General features: G+C 41.3%; 1 protein-coding gene across 1 annotated transcript in view; it reads right to left on the bottom strand.

The window, feature by feature from the left end:
- HHAT (hedgehog acyltransferase) overlaps positions 1-24,687 on the bottom strand; it is a gene marked incomplete at both ends in the record, with an annotated part of 151,320 nt that overhangs the window by 97,307 nt on the left and 29,326 nt on the right. The window contains one exon of the mRNA XM_084261094.1: positions 19,338-19,373. Coding sequence (XP_084117220.1) covers positions 19,338-19,373 — 36 coding nt within the window. The remainder of the gene's footprint in view (positions 1-19,337; positions 19,374-24,687) is intronic.

The following is a 24,687-nucleotide window of genomic DNA, read 5'->3' as shown; positions in this document are numbered from 1 at the left end:
ATGCAAAGACCTTGTTACAAATTTCTATACCTTTTCTCCCTGTGGTAGCTGTATTTCAGTGATTGAACTGCCCTTTCTGTGCAAGTTGCTGGGAAAACAAGGAGAGGGTACACAGATGACCAATGGAAAATTGGTCATTGGAAGACTTCCCAGATAGTTTAAGACAAACAGCTGTAAGAGAACTGAAAGACAATGGAAGTTTCACTCTCAGTTTCAGTTATGTGTATAGTTCTTAGCAAAAGTGACTGGCGTGAACACTGAGTTCACACAGGCTACTGCAGGTAATCTGCTTAACACTACCAGTTTTAGGAGACAATGAGAGGTTTCAACCAACCAACATTACAAGTAATTAATGGACTGAGAACCTAATACTAAAAATAACAAAGTAATACAAGACCTGGCCATACGAAAGCTCCTAAATCAACTTATGAATCCTATACAATTCTCTTTGAGCATGCACAGTAGCTAGGAATGTGGGGATAGGGAGACTATCAGCCTTTCCTGTTTCTTTGTCTAACAGATAGCTGGCTCAAAGCAAGGGTTTTGGGAGGAGACACAGAAGATGCCCTAAAAGAGCCATCATAATGCACAGGAGAAATTAAGCACCAGGAGGATGGATGAACAGAATTTTTTAACAGCCAGACTGCTGAAAAATGGACACCAGCGCCAAGTGTTCCTGACAAAACTGTCCCATGGCATCTATTTGAAATGAGGATTCACAGCCAAAAACCTGTTTTAGATTCAGATGCAAAGTCATAGACTTCATTGTGTAGCAATACAAAAAAGATCTATACGTAACTAAGAGGGTATTGCATCTATAGAATCATAGAATGGCGTGGGTTGGAAGGGACCCCAAGGACCATAGAGCTCCAAACCCCCTGCCACAGGCAGGGCCACCAACCTCAGGCCTGGATCTACACAAGCTTGCTCAGGGCCCCACCCAACCTGGCCTTGAACACTTCCAGGGACGGGGCATCCATTACTTCTCTGGGCAACATATTACATTGTGCTTTTACCTTGCTACACAAACACCTATGCCTACAATATTCAGTAGATCCATCCATTTGGATAATATGTAAATAATGGCTCCAGGAACACAGGCAGCTAAGGCTCGGCACACAGTGCTTATCTACTCTTTCTACAAGATAAAAACTACACATTTCTGTGTTAATATAGTGCTTTATTGGCCAGCCTGTATGACTTGCCCTTATTGCAGAATTCAGACGTTAGCAAAATACTGGCAGCAAAATATATGAACAGCATTCTTCGGAAGTGGGATTTTTGTCTTTAAGGACCAGGAAAATAGATGGTCCTGCTATAACAGCCAAGGGTGCAAAGATGTTGGATATCAGCTGAGGAGGAATACTCTTACTTAAAATGATTAATGGGAACCTATTTCAGAGGAGCTCTTAAATAACTTGGAATGAGAGTTTCTGGAGACATTTTGGCCAAGCAGAGCCTTTCCCAGATCAGAAAGGCAGGATTGGAAGATTCATTCATTTCTGCCTTTATTTAAATAATTGAGAGTCTGTTAACTAAAGTGGTTGTGGCAGTCTCCTGCCAGGCCTGAAAGACAGGGTGATAAGCCTAACATAGCTAATTACCACAGCAACCATCCTAAATCCTCTCAGAATCCGTTTCACAGAAATATCACTTTTCTGTGGAATAATTGCCTCTTACATGCCCAATCCTATTCCTGACATGCATATTTTAATGCTCTGACATTTTAATGCCATCTGCTGCCAAGAAGACCAGCCTGCCACGCTGTCAGAACTCAATCCACGCACCGTCTTCCTACTCCCCATCATTTCACTCTCCCCCTGTATGCTTCTCCAGTGCCCAGTGTTATGATTTACCCTTTGGCAGCGTGGGTAGGACACACTACCAAAAGCAAATTATAGCAATTTGCAGCCTATTTGTACATTTTGTGGCTACGGTTTCTGTAAAGCGAAGAGGAATCAAAGCCCATTGCTCTTGGAAGCACCAACTGCCTTTAGATCAAGTCTTTTGAGGCATTTGTGCATGCAACAGAAATAACACACAGTCCCATGTCCTCTTCCGCCTCGATCCATGGCAATGGATGGGGGGAAAAAAACCCTTCCTCTAGTGTCAATTTAACTCAAATCAGTTAAGTGGCAGGTATGACAAATTATAGAGTACCTTCAGTCAGATGAGATTAGTTGAAGCTCTTATCTTCACTTTCCAGTATCTTAAACACTGGCTACATTATCTCACATTAAAAAAAAAGCAAAGAGCAACAAAGCACATACACCACAGAGACACAAAGCTTTGTCAAGAACAGATTTCCACCCACCCCCACCCACCCCCCAATTTGAGAAGTCTAAACAGCATGGGTTTACATTTCAGGTTAAATCAATAAAGCACTAACAGCATTTAGAAGAGTTAGTCACTAAATAGTATTTCCCTTATGTTCAGGCATTTCAGCAGAGCTGGGACCATGCTGCACACTCAGCATAGAATCACAGAATGGCATGAGTTGGAAGGGACCCCAAGGATCACAGAGCTCCAACCCCCCTGCCACAGGCAGGGACACCAACATCCAGGCTTGGATCTACACAAGGTTGCCCATGTACAGGTAACCTGAAGAAACAGTACTTATGGCCTGATATGTGGGAAACTGATTTCAAAAACAATGGACTTAATCCTGATTCCAGTTATATCAGTTAAGAGAGAGGGGTGCTTCTGCAAAGAGGAAAGAATATAATTAATCAGTAGTCATGAAGCTACTGAAAAAACAGGAGCATCTTTCAACACAGCTAGGTCACCAGTACCACAGGCAAGACAGTAAGTAAAACTGTGCTACTGGCCTCTGTTTGCTCTCCCTTACTGTTCCCCCACCCCCCTTTTCTGAGTCTGGTGATTGACAGCACATACGATCTGCTCCCATCAGGACTGGAAGATCATTGACACTGCTGTGTCAGTGCTCCCGCCTTGCAGCACCACTAATCACTTTTCCTGACCCGAGGTTTCTCACAGAGTTGGCAGAGCTGTTCACTGCACAACTGGTTGCCAGGTGTTCCTATATAAATATTTCATTTATACCTTTTTGTTTAGTAGGAACAACTCAAAAAAGCACAGATGGAATGATATTAAACCCGGAATAAATTAATATAGGCAGATCACAAACTGGTTGATTGCATATAAAAGAATGCAAATAAACCAGCTCTCTTTAGAGCTTCCTTTTGTTTCTTTGGTCTTAAAAAAAAAATCATTAATTAGACATTATTTTTCCCTAAAAGAAATTTTAAGAAATAACCACTCTGCTCTGAAAACTACAACCAAGATAAACCAAAAAACCCACAGGAAGCCATGTTCATCACACAAAGTACATCTAAACCAAGTCATTTGGGAGCTACTTCATTAACATAATTTCCTAAGGGCTAGTACTAAATTGATTACACTGAAAACCCTTAATGTTGATCACAAATTGAAAAGAAATCAAAATGCAGGAAAAATAGGCAGGCCAAACAAAGATATTGGGTCAATACACTCCTGTAGTTTGTTTCAGTACCGATGAAGTACATCTCTCTGTACTTTACAATACATTTTGTGCAAAAGACAACGAAAAAGAGTGCCAGAGTCATGGGGAAAGCTCTCAAGCCCACTCTTGCTTTGGGACTCAGCACCCCAGGGTGGCTCTCACACACCTCTGCACTAATGCACACAGTGCAGGGAGCCAGCAGTTTCTGTGCAGCCCCATGACTGGAGTGCTGTGATGGAGGAGCACCGGCTCTTCAGGAAGGACAGGATGGCAAGGCCAGGAGGGAGACTTGCCTAATAAGTGACAGAGCAGCTAGAGTGCATGGAGTTCTGCCCGGGATTCACCTCTTCCAAGCTCAAGGTCTATTCTGATGAATAAGAACTCAAGCAAAGGCAGGAAGATGCCTGCATGGAGGAGCAAGGAGCTCCTAACTGAAAGGAAGCATACGAGAGGTAGGAGCACTAATTTTATCATTAGTCTTCTGAGGTCTTATGAGTCTGAACTGTGGGACATTTTGATTGCTGATTTATTTTTAAATTATCCTTCTGGAAGAACTAGGACCTACTGCATGCATCTCTGGGGAGACTTCTGCATCAGCAGTTCTTGGGGACAACATCAGGACCTCAAGCCACACAGTTCCTCAGAAAAAAAAAACATCTTTATTTCTATAAAACATACAGAAACAGAACAAATTCTGTTGGTTTCAACACAAGCATGAGGTTCTATTTGAAGAAAATTGTATGTTTTATCAAGGTCTGAAGCCGTCTGTTATGAGGACACAAACAATAAAGCACAAAACACTAACCCAACACCACGGCATTGATAACTTTGTTGCTTAATAAAGAGAAATTCTGCTCCTGTGGAAAGTGGCCTAACCTGCACACATGCATTAATTAGCATTCCTGCGCTTCAAAAAATGTTGTCTTCTTACTATAGGCTGGTGCAAAATGTCAAGTCAGCAATTCTATGTAAATTAAGTCATAACAATGTTTCCAACATACTGCCCCCAAGAGATTTCCAAAGGATACATGGGAGGAGTCAGCATGCTGTGACGGCTCTGCAAAGGTTCTGGTCTGTGCTGCTCCAGTGAAATGATAATCTCCCAGTCAAGATGTACGCTGCCTCTGAGACACCGATCATAATCAGCCCAAAGATATGTCAGTTTTCTGTGATTAAATGATTTTTCAGTCTAATCCAAAAAACGATTTGTGCATCTACAGCTCTAGCAAAAGCATGTAACTCCAACACATTTGCTTTCACAGTTGAAACATCTTAATGAAAGCAGTCATTATTTTTCTAATTTACTTCTGAATTCTTCAGAGACACCATCAGCTGGAGCGAGACACTTCTGTCTGAATATTGCTTTCTGAGCCTTTTGTTATAAAGCCATGCTTAGGGTGAAAGAAATTTGAGAAAAATAATTTCAGGCTTCCCCTGTTGATTTGGTCTGTGCACTCAACAGCACTCCATAAAACCTTGTGTCACTGCTCCGTGCTTGAGGTGGATCAAGTTTTCATCTTTCCTCAGTTCAACAGAAGAGGAGGAAAAATCCATTTAAAACAGAAGTGAGGCATGAAATAATTTGGAGAGGAACTAGGAGCATGGATGGTACTAGACATTCACTCCTTGAAACTCCCTTTTGAGCACTGTGCAGCACACAGGCCAGAGGCATACACTTCTCTCACAGAGCATTAATTTGGGCAGTGCTTAAACAGATACTTGCCTCCTAGCACTAAAATGTCTTCTAACTTGGTAACATTAAGCAAGTAAGACTATGCCTACTCTGAGCAACATATGTATTGCTATACCACATCTGCAGGGTTTTTGGCACATGCTTTAACTCTTCTTCACAGATTGCACCCAGAAATTCAGCCACAGACAATGCAATCACAACTTGTCATGTAGCTATTAGCTATGCTAACTTTGCCTCTATTGATTTTTGAGAATCAAAAACCAAAACAGAGATTGATATCACATCCAGAGAAGAGCACAAACAACAGGAGACTGGCCTGCAGGAGCAATTTCTGTCTGGTGTACTGAACACTTTTGCTCCTATTCAGGCTAATTTTTAATACAGAAGTGAAATACTGGTGGCTTTGATACAATTTCTTTACCTATGTCAGGGCTTAATTCCTACCCACTATAATACCTCCTGTAGAAAACTAAAAACCCATACAAGACAGAGTGCCCTGCAGTACCATGAGCCAAAATCCAAGGCAAAACCATGAATACGAAATTGCATAATTATTCATTATAACTTTTGTTCCTTGAGCACTACTCTTAAGTCATGCAAAGCACTGATCAGACAGTTCAAAGTATCAACAAATCTGCAGTTCTGGAACAAAAGTAAAGGAAGATCTTGCAAAGGTGCATATCTCAAAGAACTAGAGCTGTTGCATGTAAAAGCTTTGATAGAATTTCCAAAATGTGATGGAAATCCTGGCAGCTGAGACCGTACTAAACAACAGAGTAATGCTCCAGGCCACTGGAGGACCACTAAGTAGTTCTTCAACTCCCAAATTAGGGAAGCCATAGGACAGTAAGAGCATTTGTGTAATAGATGTCTCTATTTAATCACTGAAACTAAGTTAATCCAAGAAATAAAATTGGGTTTTGTATTACTAGAATCAATTGTTCATTTGATAAAAATGAAAGACCACTAACTCTTTCTGCTGAGTTTAATTACTGTCATGCCAACATATAGAAAGTCATCTTGAAATAGTCCAGAATTAAAATATGAAAAGCCCTGTGAAATTTTAATATACTTAAGTGTTTCTTAAAATTATCTCATTACACAAAATGTGTAAGTTGTATTTGCAATTAACATTTTGTAAGGAATTAATTAGAAAGGTAAGTTATACCTAGTACTGTTTTTTTTTTCTTCTGGCACTTTAATGCTAAATCCTAATGATTTCTGAACATAAAGAATTATTTCCTTCATATTCCTCTTTGCCAGTTCTGTAGGCACAGGGTTGTTCAGCTCTCTGAAACCCACTTGTATTTTGGCAACATGCATGATGCAAAAAACTAAGCAGTTTTTAAATGGGAGAATGCTGCTAATGACTGCAAGTGCCAAGAGATCATGGCTCCTACTCTGAGAGTTCAAAGAACATGCTGCAGTTACCCCTTCCTCAGAGGGCATTTCACCTACATGGCAGTAATTCTGTTCTAAACCCATAAGGTCCATAAGCCAGCACACACGAGAGGCCATCACACTTCAAGATGCCACTTCTGACCTGAGAAGTTCACAAACTACAAATTGCCACAGACAGTTTACTGACAAGGCTTGACTGGGCTGTGCAGATCTCCTCGCTAGGTTCTCACCGTTGCCTGCTAGGGAAGACAGACTGCTTGGCCAGAGTGAGCTGTGCACTGATCCCACAATGCTTTATCTTATAGTTAACTTTGCTCTAATCTACCAGGATCCCTAAAGGAAGCACTCCCAAAATCAAAGGGACTAAACAAGACCTCAGCTGACTTTCACTTCCTCAAAGTGGAGGCACCATCTCCAGTTCAGGAATCTCTGCCCCACAAGGTACCATAATTTAGTTTAATGATGCTTTTATCTTATGCAAGTTAGCACTCAAATACTTGAAATATCAATAAAAAACTCAAATGACTGCTTAGCTGTTTTCCTCATCCCGCATTTCACAACAGAGAAAACCACTGATGATTTAAAGATCCCATTCTTTACAAATGCATTTTGTCCAGTCAAAGCTTCCTATGGTTTTACAGTTACTTCCTTCCACTTCACTCTTATGGTGCTATACTAAATAGAGAGTATGAACATGAACTCTCTCTTTACACTGATCACACAAATATTGGTCTCTTGGTTGTGACTAGACAACCAACAACTTAAAATACAATTTTTATGGCTTATTTTGTTGGTTCAGTTCAAGTCACAGTGAGGGGAAGAATACCATTAAATAAATATCATTAAAAAACATTTCCACAGAGAGAGGGAGAGAAAGAGCATAAAGCAGGTTTCCATGGTTACTTTGTTAACCATCTCCATTTTGCTGTTTACATAGTTTAAAAACTACAAGACAATATAAACAAGAAGAGATAAAATATTTATTAAGATCTACATTACAGAAAGCTCCCACCATATGTCATGTCGGTTTCAACAGCCGACTGTCCAATGAAGCTCTAAAAGACACACTGACATCTATGAGTCACTGGTGCTACCAGGTACATTGCATAGGACAAACCCTTAATGAACATGCACAGAGGAAGCTCTTGACTCAAGTTCATTTGCTAAGGTTTCACCTGTAATTTTTTTTTTCATTAGAAGATGACAGTAGAAGATAATGTCTTGCCTTGTGACCAGTAATAAAACTGCAGGTGTCTCATAAGTGAAAACTCTTGCTCAGCTGTCAGCTAAAACTAGCCAACCACCCAAGGCTGCTCTCAAGTTCTATTTCAACAGCTGCAGTTTTAATCATTTACTTCTGATGCAAAAGAAGCTCCTCTTATCTTGAGTCATCACCCTAAATGAAAGGTTAATTCTATATAACAGCACTTTTTGACAAAAAAGGTCATCTAAATCAGGTCATTTTTGCTGGAAACGTATTTTTTCTTGGCTTATTGTCTGAGAGAGGAATGACAAGTAACTGTGATACCACTAAGCAAACTCCAGATTTGCACTCAAAAGCTGAGAAGTTCCACAGGAAGTCCCCAGGGCAGGAAAGTCAGGAGGTATTTTGGAGTCCTTGGTACTTGGACATCAACTCCATGCAGTAGAGGCAGCACATAGCCTTGGGTCCTCTATGCACAGCCCTCCTACAGCAACCATGCAGAAATAGATCCAAGGTAGCTGAAGTCCAATACTGACAGCACTCCTGCAGAACCAATGTCAGTACAAGGTGGCAAGTAGAAACAGCAAATCGTTTAGGTTGGAAAAGACACTTAAGATCATCAAGTCCAACCATTAACACTGCCATGTCCACCACTAGTGGACCACTGACACATCTTTTAAATAAGGCCAAGGATGGTGACTCAAGCAGCACAGTACAGTCTATTTAAGTAGCATACAGAGACCAAGACGGATACATTTTTCTAATCAGCAACATTTTTGCTCCTGTGTCCCAGCTGAGAAGCATCCTAGAAACTGTGTACATCCTGAACACAATCAACCTGTCTATCATCCTACAGGCAAGCTTCTGCATTTCACTGTTGCTGAGCATTTGCAAAAGTTTCTCAGTGATCACATTAATTATTCTTTTAGACAATCTATAAGTCCTGCAGAGGTCAGCAAATCTCTTCTCCGTGGCATGATCAACACTACTTAGGTTACTCAGATTTGCTCCTGAGCTGTTGCTACATTCAGGGCATTCAAAGGAGAAAAATCTACCTGAGTAACCTGTGGTCTGTTTTGGTTCCCCTTTTCAATCCAGAAAAGATTTTATATACAAATTGCTCTTCTCTATACATATATATCCACGTTTGGCAGAACACAAAGAAAAACACTGTTTAAGTTTATATTTTAATGTTAGCTCTCTATCACTGATGAAAAAAATAAGGTCAGTATTTAACACTACTCTGCCTCACCAGCAAGTCATAAATGTCTAATATTTAATATTTTCAGAGCAACAGTATAATCCAGATTTGAAAAGCAATTCATTGTACTGAAATGCTCAATACATTTTTAAATAATCTCTAAATCTACTAGAACCATCTCTGAAAAGCACTAGCACATGGAACACCATTATCCTTATAGCTAGAGATAATGTTCATTATATAATATCAGTATTCACAAAAAAGAGTAGAGCAATACTTATACATTCTGATTCTCTTCACATTGGACAAGGTGGAATTCTCCTTTATTTAACGCTTTTTTGGTTTACTGTAATATGAAGTAACTCAGGCAAGAAAACTGCCTTTTGCTATTTACATAGAACAGAAATGCAGAGATAAACTGGAATTACTTTTCAAGTGTCCAGCTCTGTTGCTTGCCAGAAGATGCTAAATCTTCTCCAGAAGAAAGCAAACAAAACTGTGTGACAGCTGATAAAAAAGTGTAATCCTTTTGTTGCCATGACCTTAGCTCAATCTTCAGCGCCACATGCAGGTACTGCAATTACATTTTTGGGATATAGTAGGAAGCCTACAGCATGTTACTTTACTCTTATTTCAGACTGTAAGATAAATAGAAGCTTGCAGGCTTTGACCCCTCATTCCTCTATAAATATGAGTTCTACCCAATTATTTATTTGTGGCCTTTAAAATGGAAGTCTGCATGAGATTTTGATTCACACAGGCTAACTTATTCAGGTGTGTTTCTCCTTAAACAACATATTTATTTGCAAAGATGTTAACTGAAGTAATTTATACATGCTTTTTTTTTTCCTTAGCTGCTTAAAAGATCGCTTTTTACTATAGTTCCTTCTTTACATTTATAATCCACCCAAGTAAATACAATTGCAAGCACATACAGATTGCAAAAAATACCCCAGAGCACTGCCTTTTTTTTCCCCCCTAAATTTATATCTGTGATAGAACAACTCTAAATCCAATAGTTACTTCCTGGCCTGCTTTATCATCTGTTCTTGGTGTTATGTAAAGAGCTTATGCTAAATATCAACATTGAGCTCTTATATAGCATTCTTAATCCACAGATCTCAAAGCATTTTACAAAGGATGATCATTATCCTGCTTCAGCTATGAAAAGAAAAAACAGAGATCTTCAGGGTGAAATTCAGATCTCATTGACTTCCCACAGTCCACACCAAAGCTCAGATGGCACTTTACACTGCTGTACCACCACTCAGCATCTGTATCCTCAGACATATCCCAGAGCCTTTCATAATACTGGTGGCCTGTGATTTGCACTCAACAACCCCACATGCCATTTAGGAATCAATCCAGAAAGAATAAAGGTGTCTTATTCAGCTTGACATTCACTAAAATGCCTCCCATCCTAGGCAGGCAGCACTTTTTAACAGTGTACTCTACCCTCTCCCGGGTATCCTGCTTCCAGCTCTAAACACACTGCCATCAGTGCTGTAAATAACGGCAGTCAAGTCCTCTACTCAGGCTTTACCACTGAAATCAATACTGCTGCAGACAGATACACAGATATCAAGGTCTAATGACGCCACTCCAGTGTCTCCAAGCATTTTCACCTCCACACTGAAACCCTCAAAGCACCTGATCTGTGGTTAACTAGATATGAGTTACCAATCCCTCCTGCCTTCATCCTTTCCCACCCTCTTTTAGATGTTTCTCACACCCATCCTTTGCACCTTGCTCTAAGGTTAAATAGTTAAACTCACAGACTTCCTTGACTCCCCTGGACTATTCAGAGAACCTAGAACGAAGTCTATGATTAGAGCCTACACAATCAGGGACAAGGACCGAAAGCAGACTGTGTACCAGCCACTACACAGGTTACCAGGGTATTGATCTGACTGCAACTGGTGCATGATGCTGCAGTGCCCTAAAATAAGCAGTAATGCTATATCTACTTCAGTAACACCTCTGATAACGTGCTACCCAGATGTGATGATCTAAGATGACTTTAAACTTTTGACCTCAGATTAAAGCAGGTTGTTGGGGCCTTTTTGACATGCTATATATCACAACCTCCCCAAAACCACTTTGGACCCAAAGTCAAGCAAGCTGACCCTGAGCATCAAGCCAGGCTGAAGAGCCATGATCTTCAGGACAGGATCCAGCCCCTAGCACGCTCCCAGCAGTAAGGTAGCCATGGAAGAGAAACGCATTCAGGCTTTCCTTCCCACGGGGACGGACAGAGGGAGTCACCCTGAGTTCCACTGCGTTACCCCAGATGGGTTATTCTGAGCAGCCGTTCCTAGGATCCCATATGTTACACAAGCGGCTTACTGCCTGAACAGGCGCTTGAGGAAGACAGGGCACAAACGCAAAGCAGGTCAGGCAATAGATTGGGTCCTCTGGGATGCACACTCCCTAGAACCAGACCTCCTTCCAAAGAACAGAAAGGCAGCCCTATGGACCAGCAGCGTTCCCCATGCAGAGATGTTCTCGAGAACGCGTATGGTAAGCACACAAAGTTTGGGCCCTCCCCGAGCTGAGCTGGGCACAGGTGAAGCACAGGTGCGGAGGGACAGACCGCACGCAGCTCCGCGGATGCTGCCCGGCAGCCCTCCGGGCCGCCTGCGGCCAGACGGAGCGGCCTCTAGGTCACCCTGCTTCCCGCGCCGCCCGCCGGCCCGCCGCGGGGGCCGGGCGAGGCACAGCCCGACGGCGAGCGGGCAGCCCCGCAGGCAGGCAGCGCCCAGCGCCAGGGCCGGCAGCGCCAGGCCAAGGCCGCCCCCTGGCGGCACAGAGCGGCCGCGCTCCGGAGCCGCCCGCCCGCCGCGGCGGGGTCCCGGGGCGGGCCCGGCCGAAAGTCGCGATAGCGACGGGAAAGCGCGTCCTTTCCGGAAAAACGCTGCTCCGCGGGGGCCGCTGCGCCCGGAGCCTGCGCCGGTACCGAGTTAGCAGCCGGACAGAAATAAAGCGGCTGTAATGGAAGGGGCTGGTCCTCCCGCACCGGGCAGGGGAAGCGGGGCAGGAGGTTGGCGTTTCTTTTTAAGGAGGAGGAAAAGGCAACCTCGGAGCAGCTGCCACTGGTTATTCCCAGCCATGAGCTGGCTAAGGTGTAATTTACAGCAGCTGTGCCACATACAACTCATTTATGGGAAGCTGGGAGCAGAAGAGAATTCTCTTCCCATCCCAGTTTGTCCACTTCTTGCCCAGCACTGTTCCACACCTTAGCGCTCCCGTTATTCACAGGCAAAAACAGCACATGGCTTTCCAAAAGGCATCTGTAGCACAAAACAGGAAATAACTTTGAAATTGGAGTTGAAACCAACCACATACTACCATTTGGAAGTTATAATCTAGTCTCTTGGCATGCCAAGGTGCAAATGCAGACCCACAGCAACATTAAACGTAAGATAGAAGAATTAAACAAAAGAAAGTGGAGCTGAAATTAGTTAATCTGTAATCCAGGTCATCTAAAAATCTTTATACATATGTTTAGCTACAAGTGTTCTGTGGAACTGGAAGCACTATATAAATAGTATATTTAACACATCACATTTGTTACAAATTCAGGTCTGTGACTCTGAAAGACAGGTTGCTGCCGTTATGAAAGACTCAAAGTCCCTCAGACTGAAACCATGTGTAAACTCCATCCTAACTCTGGCCCTTATAGTCAAAGGCAGGGACAGAAGTGTTCCCATGTTGTAGTTTCTCTGGCTTCACAAAGAGTAAATTCAGCATCCTCCCAATCTCAGGTGGTTCAAGACTCCTGGGCGCTTGCTTTCTGCTATTACACTGAAATCCAACCTTGATCTTGCCCCATTACACTACTCAGCAAAATTATTAAACTGAGGCTCAAAATACTTCATGTTCCACAAACAACATACTCCTTGCTCACAGATAGTAACTCAAACACCCTGCAACAAAAATAACAAACTGTTTTAATTCACAGTGGCAACACATAAACATGATGAGATCTGTACCTTGTTAATCCCGGCTTCCCCACTACAACAGTTTAAGTTAAATGTCACATTTACATAACATTTACATAAAGATTTGGTTTTGTTTATACAAAACCCAGCCTTATTTTTGCAACACACTCAATACTAATTCATTACGTAACAACAGATTGTTTTCTCTATTTAAAAAAGTTTAGTTCTGAGAAGGTGTTTGAGAGGCTGCAGTCGCTCTGAAGCAATTTCATCACTTCATTGATGTCTGATCAAGGTGAGTTTTGTTTGGGTTATTTTTTTAAAATTAGTTTGAAGGTTTTTGGACACCATCCCACTCTAAGCAAGACACCCCAACTGATTTTAAACATCACAAGGCACTTGTACAGTTTGTACTTATGCCCCACGCACACGCGGTACAACATTCCCAGAGCCTCCCAACACAACCCACAGGAGTTCAGCTATGGACTTTTAAACAGGAGTAAGGCTGGATCTTGTGTTTGGGAACACTGTAGATGCTTCCAAGCACAGCCCAGTTTGTGTAGTTTAGGTTTTGTTTTTCATAAATACCGCTTCAGTGTTATCTTCACTTTCAACAGGAGCACAGTTAGGGTGGTGCTGACCCCTTCAAAAACTGCTAACATCAGCAAGCATTCCAGCATGTCTGAAAGCAGAGCTCACAGGAACCCTCAATGCAGCTGGATGCAACCACAGCACTTTATGAACAGAGCTAGCGCTTCCAGAGCCGCCATGCAGGGGTCTCTACAGACAGACTGACTGCTGCTCTCCTGGTTTAGAGCTTTTAAACAGTTTTTGCAGAAACTCTAAAGGCCCCATCTTGAAACTAAATCCAAACAAGAAATAATTCCTAACCCAATACCACTACTTCTGCACTGAAATTAACACTTGAACCTTAAAACTACCTATAAGGCACAAAGCCATCCAATCACTAGATGGGATTATTACAGCTGCTTTTATTAGCAACAAGACTACATCCTTGGGTACTCAACGTGCTAACTTAATCACAAAATTTCAAGTCAGTGTATACACGGGATGTTTCCCACACATTGCATCTCCATCACAAGATGTACAAAAGAGCAAGAATCACCTTTTGCTCCTCCTAGCTCCCTGGCTAAGGAGGAATTGTTATAGAAGGGCTTTTTTTGTCAGCTAACTTAGAAAAGGCCTGTTTCTGTGTTAGTCTGCTCTAGAAGCTTGTTTCACAGCTGGACACCCTTGACTAAAAAGACTGCTTCTAGTACTTCCACTGGCTTTACCCACACTGCTCCAGAACAGCACAGTGATCCAAGGGAGTTGAGACTAACAAGTACCTGCTAAAGCCTCATTTCCTACTAGTCCTTGCTTAGTTCAAAGGCTAGGGCTTGGAGACAGAAAGGACGCAAAAGTAAATGAGAAAACAACAGTTACATGTCCTATGCACAGTGGTCCCCCCTGCATGTGACAAATTAAGTACCAGTATCACTAGATTCCTCCCCAGGAAGCATATAGATTCAAGTGTCACTTACATCTATGGCAGTTTTTACCCTGTACACTATTTTTATGATTAAAGCTAGATATAAAATATTTTCCTACTTAATCATTGCAGCACCTTTATGCCAGCACCAATGCAAGTGAAAAAAATGAAAGACATACTGCAGGAAACACAAAGCATTGCTTATTCAGTGGGTCTCCCATAGACACAGAGGCTACATAAAAGATGACTGGTCAGAGTTTGACAAACTCAAAGGCAAAGCAGGGGAAATATTTGGCAAAACTGGCTAAACAACCTCATTTAGAATAGATTGGCCAATCCTAGCTCATACAGAAATTGCCCCTTAGGGCACTGTGTTTTTCTCAGGTTGTCTGAAGGGCAGCACTGTGGCCAGATTTTATGGCAAAAGACTAAGATTACATGCTGGCTAAAAACAGGGTCTGAAAAGGGAAATCCTGAGGGTAGAAGCCACTGGGAGAATCCTAGCAGGCCGCATACACGGGAAGACAAAGTTGCTGCACTTGTATCCACACCATGTATGAAAGATCCCCAGAACAACACTTAAGTTTTTGTTTGTAAAGAAATTACTTGGTTTGCTCCAGAAGACAGTTTAGGCACATGCTGTTGCAAGAACTGGGCTTGTTTAGTTTGGAGAAGAGAAGGCGCTGGGGAGACCTTACAGCAGCCTTACAGTACTTAGTGGGGACCTACAGGAAAGCTGAAGAGAGGTAATGGGTTTGAACTATCAGAGGGGAGATTAAGGTTAGACTTTAGGAAAACATGAGTCCCTGGCACAGGCTGCCCAGAGAAGCTGTGGCTGCCCCCTCCCTAGCAGTGCTCAAGGCCAGGTTGGATGGGGCTCTGGGCAGCTGGTGGAACTAGGCAACCTGTGTGGTCCCTTCCAACCCAAACCAGTCTATGATTCTAATTGTCAGCCATGTGAGCCCTGCTAACAGATGGATGCCTCTGGGAACCATTGGGGGTGCATGGACCTGCAGCTCTTTTCAAAGCCAGATCTGTACCGGAATGAGTATGATTCACACTTTTTCAAAGGCACAGCAGTGCTGAAAGCACGGAGATTTTTCAAAAGGATAATGCCTCCAGGAAATGTCATTCTTCTCCCCTGCCCTCATCAGTGCTGCCCAAAAAGCAGCACATTTTGGCATTAGGACAGTAAATATTCTCACATGTTCACTACTTTATTGCATCTAATGCCCTGTTCTCAGCACTGGATGAAGTTCTTTAATGAAACTGCTTCAGCGAGCAAACAGCAACAGGCAGCCTCTCTTGCTGCTTCCCCTCAGAGACCTTTTGCTACCCCAAAGGCTATTTTTGTGCATTTCTGAACTCTGAAAATATATCCATCACTCCAGTCTGAGAAAGCCTAGATCTAGGAGAAACAGGTTTTTTCCTGTAGTTGCAATATTACTATGTATAGTACTCATGCAATTTAAATAACATTTATTGCTGATACCAAGTAACAAATTCTTTCATATCATTGTGCAAAAACAGTGGGCAAATGAACTTGTAAGTACACAGCACATTTTTAGTGGGTAGCATCAAAACCCAGTTTTCATCATGAAATTACTGATCTTCCCCCGTGAATCTCTAGTATCTCAGCTTCAAACAAGAGGTGTAGTTAAATGTTCAAGGCCCAGAGCCCAATGTAATCAATTGCACTCTAATCTCCCAAATAACAGTTCTATGATGCCACCATATTTCAGTATGCAAGTAAAGCTATTAGAAGTCTAAACCTATGATCCAGTCGAGTTGACGCCAGTAAAACCACATAATTAACCTTTTCAGTATAATATACACTTTTCTATAAAGCATTCTAAGTGACAGTACTTTTGAGCCTGCGCTATCTTAAAAAATGTCTCAGAAGCATAGTTCAAGCCACAGCTAGATGGCTGGGCAGAAATTTTGTAACATTTTGCTAAGAATACAGAAGCAGCCCTGTAGCTGTAACTGATACCTAGTGCCACATTTCACTTGGGCAAGCCACTGACTGTGTATATCTCACTACGCAGTTAGAATCATAGAATCACTCGGGTTGGAAGAGCCCTTCATGCTCATCAAGTCCAACCACAGCCTAAGCCTGCCTAGTCCACCTCAAGACCATGTCCCTCAAGAGCAACATCTACAAGCCTTTTAAATATCTCCAGGGACGGTGACTCCATCACTTCCCTGGGCAGCCTGTTCCAGTACTTGAGTACCCGTTCAGCAAAGTAGTTCTGGTCCCTTCAATCAGCATTTTAATAAGTATTAAGCACAAACTGTTAATCTAGCAGAGACGGTTTTTACTTTTCTTTGCCTTACATTTTATATTGGAAAGTATCATACTTGGTTCCCTGATCTACTGCAGGGTGACATCCTTATATTTAAAACAGTATTTCTTCAATATTTCAAATCTCAGTTCATAGATTTCCAACCCTTATTGCAACTAGTTTGTTTGGGTTTGTTGGTTTTTTTCTGCCCACATACTAACCCAAGCTGTGAACAGAACCATTTATGACAGAGACTATTTGAACACAGGAGAAGATTTGCAAGCTCTAAGGAGCAGACACTGTCTAAATAGGCAAAACCAAAGCCAGTAACTTTCTAAAAGGTCAGATGGCAGACTAACAGCAGAGATGTAACACCAACTTTTCTGTTTCCTAATCTAAAAGTTAGCCACTACACAAAGGGATCAGTTAAGGAAGCCTAAGCTACAACAGAAGGGATCAATATTTGCCCTGTAGCAGTACACTTACAGAGAAAGTATCTGATGGCTTACCAAGCAGTGAATGGGTAGGTAACAGAGCAAAGTATTAAAGCTGTCTAAGGTTTGAACACCACACTGCATAGAACCCACAGCAGGCTTTGAAAAAAGTGACACATTAGTCAAAGTTGACCTTTAACTTACTCAGATTCAATGGCTATTTATGGTCATGGGCTTGTGTGAACATACAATTCCAATATCACATCTCCACAGGATGTAAAACAATGCAGCATAAGAAGAATATCATATTACATTCTTTGTATTAAGTGAAAGCATGTTTTGTGGCTGAAGCATTACCAAGGGCTCAGACTCAGTATATCAATGCTTACCATGACTATTTTTAAGTAGTTGCACACAACCCCAGGAGACCCTGTGCACAGCACCCTTTACAACAGTAGCATATTTTTAAACCAAGTTTTATATAAGAATTGGAAACCATCATATCATTATTTAAAAGTAAGTCTGCCAGTCAAAATACAGATGCAACTGATTTTATAGAACTGGTACCAGAATGTAAATATGTTAAAATTGTTTCTACACACTGAAGAGTATGCATCCTCAGCAATATGGACACTATGGCTACTGAAGCCAGCTGCCTGTTGAAAGCTGTCATGTTACACACAACAAAACCCAAAAGATAACCTTAATGGTACAGAAGTTATGAAGTATCAGGATGGGAGGGGGGCTGCCTGTGCAACCTTAAAAACAAACTTAAATTTCCCTGTGACATAGGCTTTATCTGCTTTTTTTTTTTTTTGCATTTAGTTTAAACCACAGAAGCGTGGTGTTCGATATGATACTTTCCAGTATTCTTCCCTTTAAGAGATACCCTTTGTACTATCTGCCTGGCACCCAGACCTTGGACAGGCAATTACCATCTTCGCCTGGATTCTGCCATGGTACTGACAATCTTGAGAAGCTGAAGAGGGTATCTCAGATACTGTAGATGAAGTGATAAGAACACTTACAAGTGATGTTGAGCCTAAAGCAGAGAAATGCTTCAAGGCATTTGTCATTCTGTCTGGAGCTCTATGCTTGTTGTACTAGCTACAGTCAAGAGCAATAAGCAGGGTTCTGAAAACTTTAAAAAATGCCTCCAGTGAGTGACCAACCTGTTAGAGCTCTGGAAGATGGTAAATCAGCACTCTGCATTAAGGCCACAAAGGCTCACGAATGTGAAGGCTTAACAGTCTTTATCCAGAAATTATGACAGAGAATCCTAAAATAATGAGTTTGGCAGCAAGGCAAAGTCAAGGAAAGCCCAAGATTGCCTGATCATCATGGCAGGACCCAAAAAGCGTGCTCTGGCTCATATACTATTTTCACACTTCCAATGTAAAAGTTCTTCACAGATAGATACTGCAACATTTTAGTGGGGTAAAATAACCAATAGAATAAATTTTCTAAGGGCCTGAATCCATTCAAAACTTCATCTTTGTTGGTGCACATCACACTTTTCTGGAAAGATCAGTAGACGTTGATAAGTAGGTCACTAAAAATGAATGCAAACACATTCTTAGTGAATGCCTGAGATGTTGATCGCACAAAAGAGCTCCAAACAGCCAAAACCAGTTCCTCAGTATAGCATTCAAATGCATTAACATCCCTTTCCTTGTTAAAGTGCCCTGCTTTAATCACTGTACTCCTCTAAATGTCACGACACAATTATTCCACTTTCCTTATTCATCTTCAGAGCATAGTCCATCCCATCAATTGAATCAATCAGGTTGTCCATTGAGAAAATAAACCCCCCTCTCCACAGTGAGTTTCATACAAAATTCAAACCCTTATTAGAAGATACAAAGCTACTTGAGTATTCCGTGGAAAAAGCATTTTAAAGGTTTTTCTTCAGTACAATAGAAGTTAAGATTTGTTTAGGGATGAGTAGAACACTGCTACTGAAACTTCCTGAGTCAAGGTTTTCCTGAACAGGCTCCTTAGATTGCCACTGGGATGTACCCAAGCCAAATAGTTACAGCTCCTCAAGCTAACACATAAGTAGAAAATAAAAGAGGAGCCTGCCATAGAAAATACCGAGTAGCATTGAGTTCATGTGACCATCTCTACTTATAACAGAAAATCTTTCTAACACAGAATTGTAATTCAAAATAAACATTAGCTTACCTGACCAGAAAGCGATGTAGTCCAACATCAAAGCTTCTGTAAGAAAAAAAGATTGACCATATTTTAATTAAAATAATACTGTATTGGGTATTGTACAAACACTGTATTCCAAAAAAATCAATACCAAAGATAAATGTGAGATTACTGGAATTGATAGGAAGTGCCATATACAATTTCCTTTCTGTAATGACATGGGAAATTTAAGATGATCATCATAGAAAAAAAGATCTAGATTTATGTTAAAAAGCTCACAAAGCACTTGAGTATTTCTTCAATAAAGCAGTAGCTTCCAGGGTAAAATGCTTCATGTGGGTTATAAGTTGCGTGTATTCTGTTACCGGAAATAGTTTAAGCATCCCGATGACCAGTGAGTCCGCACATTTCCTGTCACATATCCAAAGTGGATCCTCTATGTCAAGCTACTGTGAAATCCTTTCTTTCCCCTTTTCTACTTTGTACTGTGCTAAACCACAAGGGATTGCTGTGAACTCTCTCCATGACAGACAGCAATCAAAAAATCCCTTTATGTCTCCTTCAGGTACACACAACATGTACCAAGGAGGCGGCCTTGAAAGTGCATTCTACTCAGATCTCCAAGAAAAATAACTTTGAGGACTTTTGACAGTACAAACAAGACAGAGCACATTGAATTACAAGAACCATGCCTGAAAACTCCAGCAGTAGCAACACTCCTTGGCAGTTACTGCCAGTGTTTCTTTCCCTTTTCTTTTTCCTTCCTCACAGCCAGCTCAGGAGAATCAAGCTCATGAACAATGTACAGGGAATATATTTGCTCATTTGAGGTATTTACCCAATTTCTAAAACATGTACAAGCTTTATGGGACTATTGTCATAATCCCAGATTAATTGTGTGTATAACACCACAATTGGAAGACATTTCCCCTCTAGCTGGCCTTGTTCTGAAATGGACTTATTTCGTACACGTAAAACATTCTGGAATATACTAAGCTCTTGAGCACCCTGTTCCAAAAAATGTAATCAGTCATTTGAGGGGGGCAAATTTCTCACCAAAAAGCTGCCTCAAAACAGAAATATTCTGCCAGAAACACATACAGGGTCATCATTAAACCTGTACTTTCACATTTCCTTCCTAAAAATCATTCCCTGTTTTACACTGTTACATTACTATGCCATTATACTGCATGAAGTGTATCCAGTTGTCTTTTTGCATTCCTCCTACCTGGACACACACTGTAATTTGGCTCTCCATCTCCACTAAAATATTTTGTGGCATCCAGGCAGTATTCTGTATCAGAAATGCCCACAGGTTGTGCTTATAGCTCCAAAAAAGTTTTGTTCCTAGGACCAAACACCTCACCATGTTTGTGGTGTGATGGAGAGAAGATGAAGCTTGTACAGTTCCAGGGAAGGAGCTATATGCTAAACAGCCACCTTGCACACCTTCACCAAGCTTGCCTTTTCAAGTTCCCCTACCTATCCTCTGATGGCAATGACCAAATCTGCTACAGTTTGAGGGGACACAGCAACTGAGCTTCTTGTCAACAGGGATGTGGAGCATAAAATCATCAACACTTTTGACAGTCACTGAACCAAAAGCCAGAAGACTTGGCCTACAATTAGCATGGACACTGATGATCCTTGTTAAAAGGGTTTGGGTGGACAAAGCTGAGGCAGAATGCATTCAGACAGGGAAGGAGAGTGAAACACTTTGCTGGGAACGTGCCATCTTTTCTCCCTTTTTTCCATATAATCCATTTGCTAATAAAAAAAATCAGAACTTTATTTCATATGGGCTATAGCTATTGAAGTATTTCCACAAAATCCTCATTCATCATTAAAAATGGACATGTATAGAGCCAATATAGAATAAAGGAGGTCATCCCCACGTAGATAGACAGGGCTCATTATTCCTCAGTTTGATGCTACACTGATACATTTCAGCTACCTAAAATCCTGAATTTTCCACAGTGTAAGCAGTTACTTAAAAGATCTAACTATACTATAACCAAGAGAATACACAGCAGCAGACTCTACACCCAAGTTCTAAAGACACCTCTAGATAGGAACATTGATTAGCTCCAAAAACAGGAAAGAGGACAAACTCAAACTGTAAATGAGAGAAAGTTGCATTACCTAAGGCTATGGTTACTTGCTACACACACTTTTAAGCATCTAGGATAAGAGACATTGTGCAAGGTACAAATTCTGAAATGCTGAGTCTGGGAGGCTGTTTTTGACGAAACATTATAACATACTTTCAATCATTCTGCTTGTTCATTTTTGAATACACACCGCTTTTAAGTCTACAAGTGACATGAAAATAGCATGAAGTAGCAATGGCAACAGATCTGGAAGGTGTAATTAATCCCTCCATTCCCCGATGAAAATGTTAAGAAGGGGTAAAATGGGTTTGTGTAGCACTGTTCTGACCGCAACCTGAGGGTAGAACATGCAGCTACATGAAATCAAAAAGGAGAACAAATAGTTGCATTGCATTCATATTAAAAATTTCATAGTGATGCCCTTCAACATCAAGGGAATCTACCTATCAGGCCTGACAGGCTGCCCCCCACAATTAATTCAGACTGACACCAGCCATATGCACATGGACATGTACTGTCTAAAGTACACCCATATTTACTTGGTATTGCAATATGATTTATAATCAACTTTGTATAGCTCATTCAATCCTGAGCTTCCCTGCAAAATATAGGATTTATCTGGTAGCCCTTGCAATTTAGGGTGCTTCAGTTACACAGGTTTCACAAGTACTTTTGTAAATCCTATAGTGAGCACAATTTTCTGAATGAAAGGTTATTTTAGATTCATTAAAACAAGAGAAAGAACATCCATAACAATACAAGTAAAACTTTATTTGAAAATAAATTCTCTATACTGCTTAGATGTCAGTAGCAATATACTATTTTGGGGTTTTGAGAAATAATGGGTAAAATCTAGTTTATGAAAATAGTGATAGTAGTCTTTGAACAGGGAAAAATCTTAACTAGCCAGTGGAACAATAAAGGGGAGATCTTCATTTCCAAGTCATGTTAGCTCGTTGAAGATAATTCAATAGCCACTTTCATTATAATGTCTCCAATTCCATTTCTCTGAAGGGCAATTTTAAATCTCAGTTCTGTACACAGTCTCAATGCTTTTGTTAAGTATGGAAGTTCTAGTTTCTGATACATTTCAGTCAGTGAAAGATTATACAGTCTCCCTAAGAAAACTCATCTTTTGCTAGTATGTTAACTAGAAATCAGTGACCAACACCACAGACTAAATTGACAAGGCCCTTTTCCAAAACACAATCATTGAAATCTCTGCCCGCAAGCACACAGCTCTCCTCAAGGTACATTTAAAAAAATATTTCAGACATGCAGTTTCTGCTATGAAAGCTCAATGCATAATGCAACAATCTGTCTCCAAATTTGCATTCAGCACAAAGCTTAGGGCAGGGAAGAAAAAATAGTCCTTGTATGGAAGAAATACCAAGAAGGCAGAAGTATGATGGCATGAACCACAGACAGTAGCAATAGCACATGCACTGAAACTGCAGTTCTGATGATTCCCAGAAAAAAGAGTACAAAACCCTCTTTTTGTCCCCAGGATGCAAGAGGCATATATACACACACATATCCGAAAGCCAAGCAAAGCTGTGATAAGCTTTTGTTCATGCTGCAATTAGTTATCAAAGCACCCAGTCTTCTGTTTCTTCCTTGTGTCACAAGTACTCTGCTCTAAGACTTCCATTTAATTCCTTTATGGTCCATCCTTGTTGGTCACAGCACCAAGTTTGACTGAGTTCCAGAAGCATCTGGACGATGTGCTCAGTCACACGCTCTGACTTGGCTGGCCCTGTGTGGAGCCAGGGGTTGGACTGGAGGTTCCTTATGGGTCCCTTCCAACTCAAGATACTCTGTGACTCTATGATTGTTTTGGAATCCTGAACCTGCCACTCACCAGTATTCTGGAGCACAGCTTTCTAGTTCTATCTGCCAACCACAGGGTGGTTTTATATATAAAATGAGGGTCAGAAACTGGTTGGGGACCTTCTCTTAGGAGATGGTTTGCATTTTCCTGAGTGCATGCCCTGAGCCTAGGACAGGCCAGCAGATAGGGTTGTTTTCTCAGTGGACCTAGACTGACAGGCAGTGACAGACCTGTTTCCAGAGCATCACCATCCAAACTCTCACCCTGGTCAGCACTAGGGGCACATGTCATCCAATGGATGGTTGATGGTCCTGCTTCACAAACCTTTTCCTTAAGTGAGGTCTAAACTCAGGTTCCCTACAGAGGAGTTGTATGGTATACAACTTCAGGTCAATGAAATTTTGCCAGTTTAAGTATCTGACCCCACACCTACCTGATGAAAACTGCTATTCGTTAGCTGTGTTACAGACCACAACTCCATTGTGTGGGCTAAAGGATCTCACCTCACAACAAGAACAAGTTTTGATCATAAGACCTCATTCCCAGTGATTTCCACCATTAAAGAGATACGTATCAAGCAGGTGTCAGGATCGTAGCTCAAAGATAAGGTCATTACTGGAACATTTTTTACTGAACCTAAATTGCAATAATTTGAGTTGTCAAAGCCTGGGTTTGTACATGCATATTTTAAACCACATTCTGAAGAGAAACCAGCATAACTTTGCTTCCCATTAATTCCTCCCCAGAACTGCTGGGTTGCATACTGTTCCTGGAAACAAAGCACAAGAGTCATCTATCATAATCTGGGAAGCATTTGGCTAACTGTTCACTTCTGCAAAGATGCCCACGGCAAGCACGTGGGATGTCACCACTCTGAAAAGCCTTATGAATAGACTAATGACAGGACACTTCGGAGAAAAGAAGTGGGGGCTGATTATCCCCCAGGCTCCCTCAAGATAAAAAAAAATACATATTGAGGTTTACTGCTGTGAAATTGCTTAGATAAGGGACAAGAATCAAATCCACATTCCCTAAAGAGGGGAATTACTTTCACAAGTGCAGCATCCACACAGGTCTCCCACACAGTCATGGTTCTGATCAGTCCAAGAGTATACACTAAGATTTGTATATCCTGTAACAAAGAAAACTCCATTAAAATGCTATGCCAAGCAAGAATTACACAGAAAGCACAATCTCTTCCGCACAAAGAGGTTTGATATTAAGACTGGCATGTATCCAACACTCTTAGGGATCTCAAAAATAACTGCATGTCAGCCATATATGTGGAAAACATTTATAGCAGGGAAAGGACATACAGAGAATTATTATGGCTAATATGAGGTATATCCTGCACATCTGTGAACAGACAAAAATCCACTCAACATCAACACTTCATCATTCTAAAGATCCTGTGGCAGAATCACTTACATTCTCA

This window comes from Gallinula chloropus, assembly GCF_964237585.1.
Source record: "Gallinula chloropus genome assembly, chromosome: 3".
Taxonomy (NCBI): domain Eukaryota; kingdom Metazoa; phylum Chordata; class Aves; order Gruiformes; family Rallidae; genus Gallinula; species Gallinula chloropus.
Note: the sequence above shows the minus strand (reverse complement) of the source record. Positions and strands in the feature narration are given on the sequence as shown.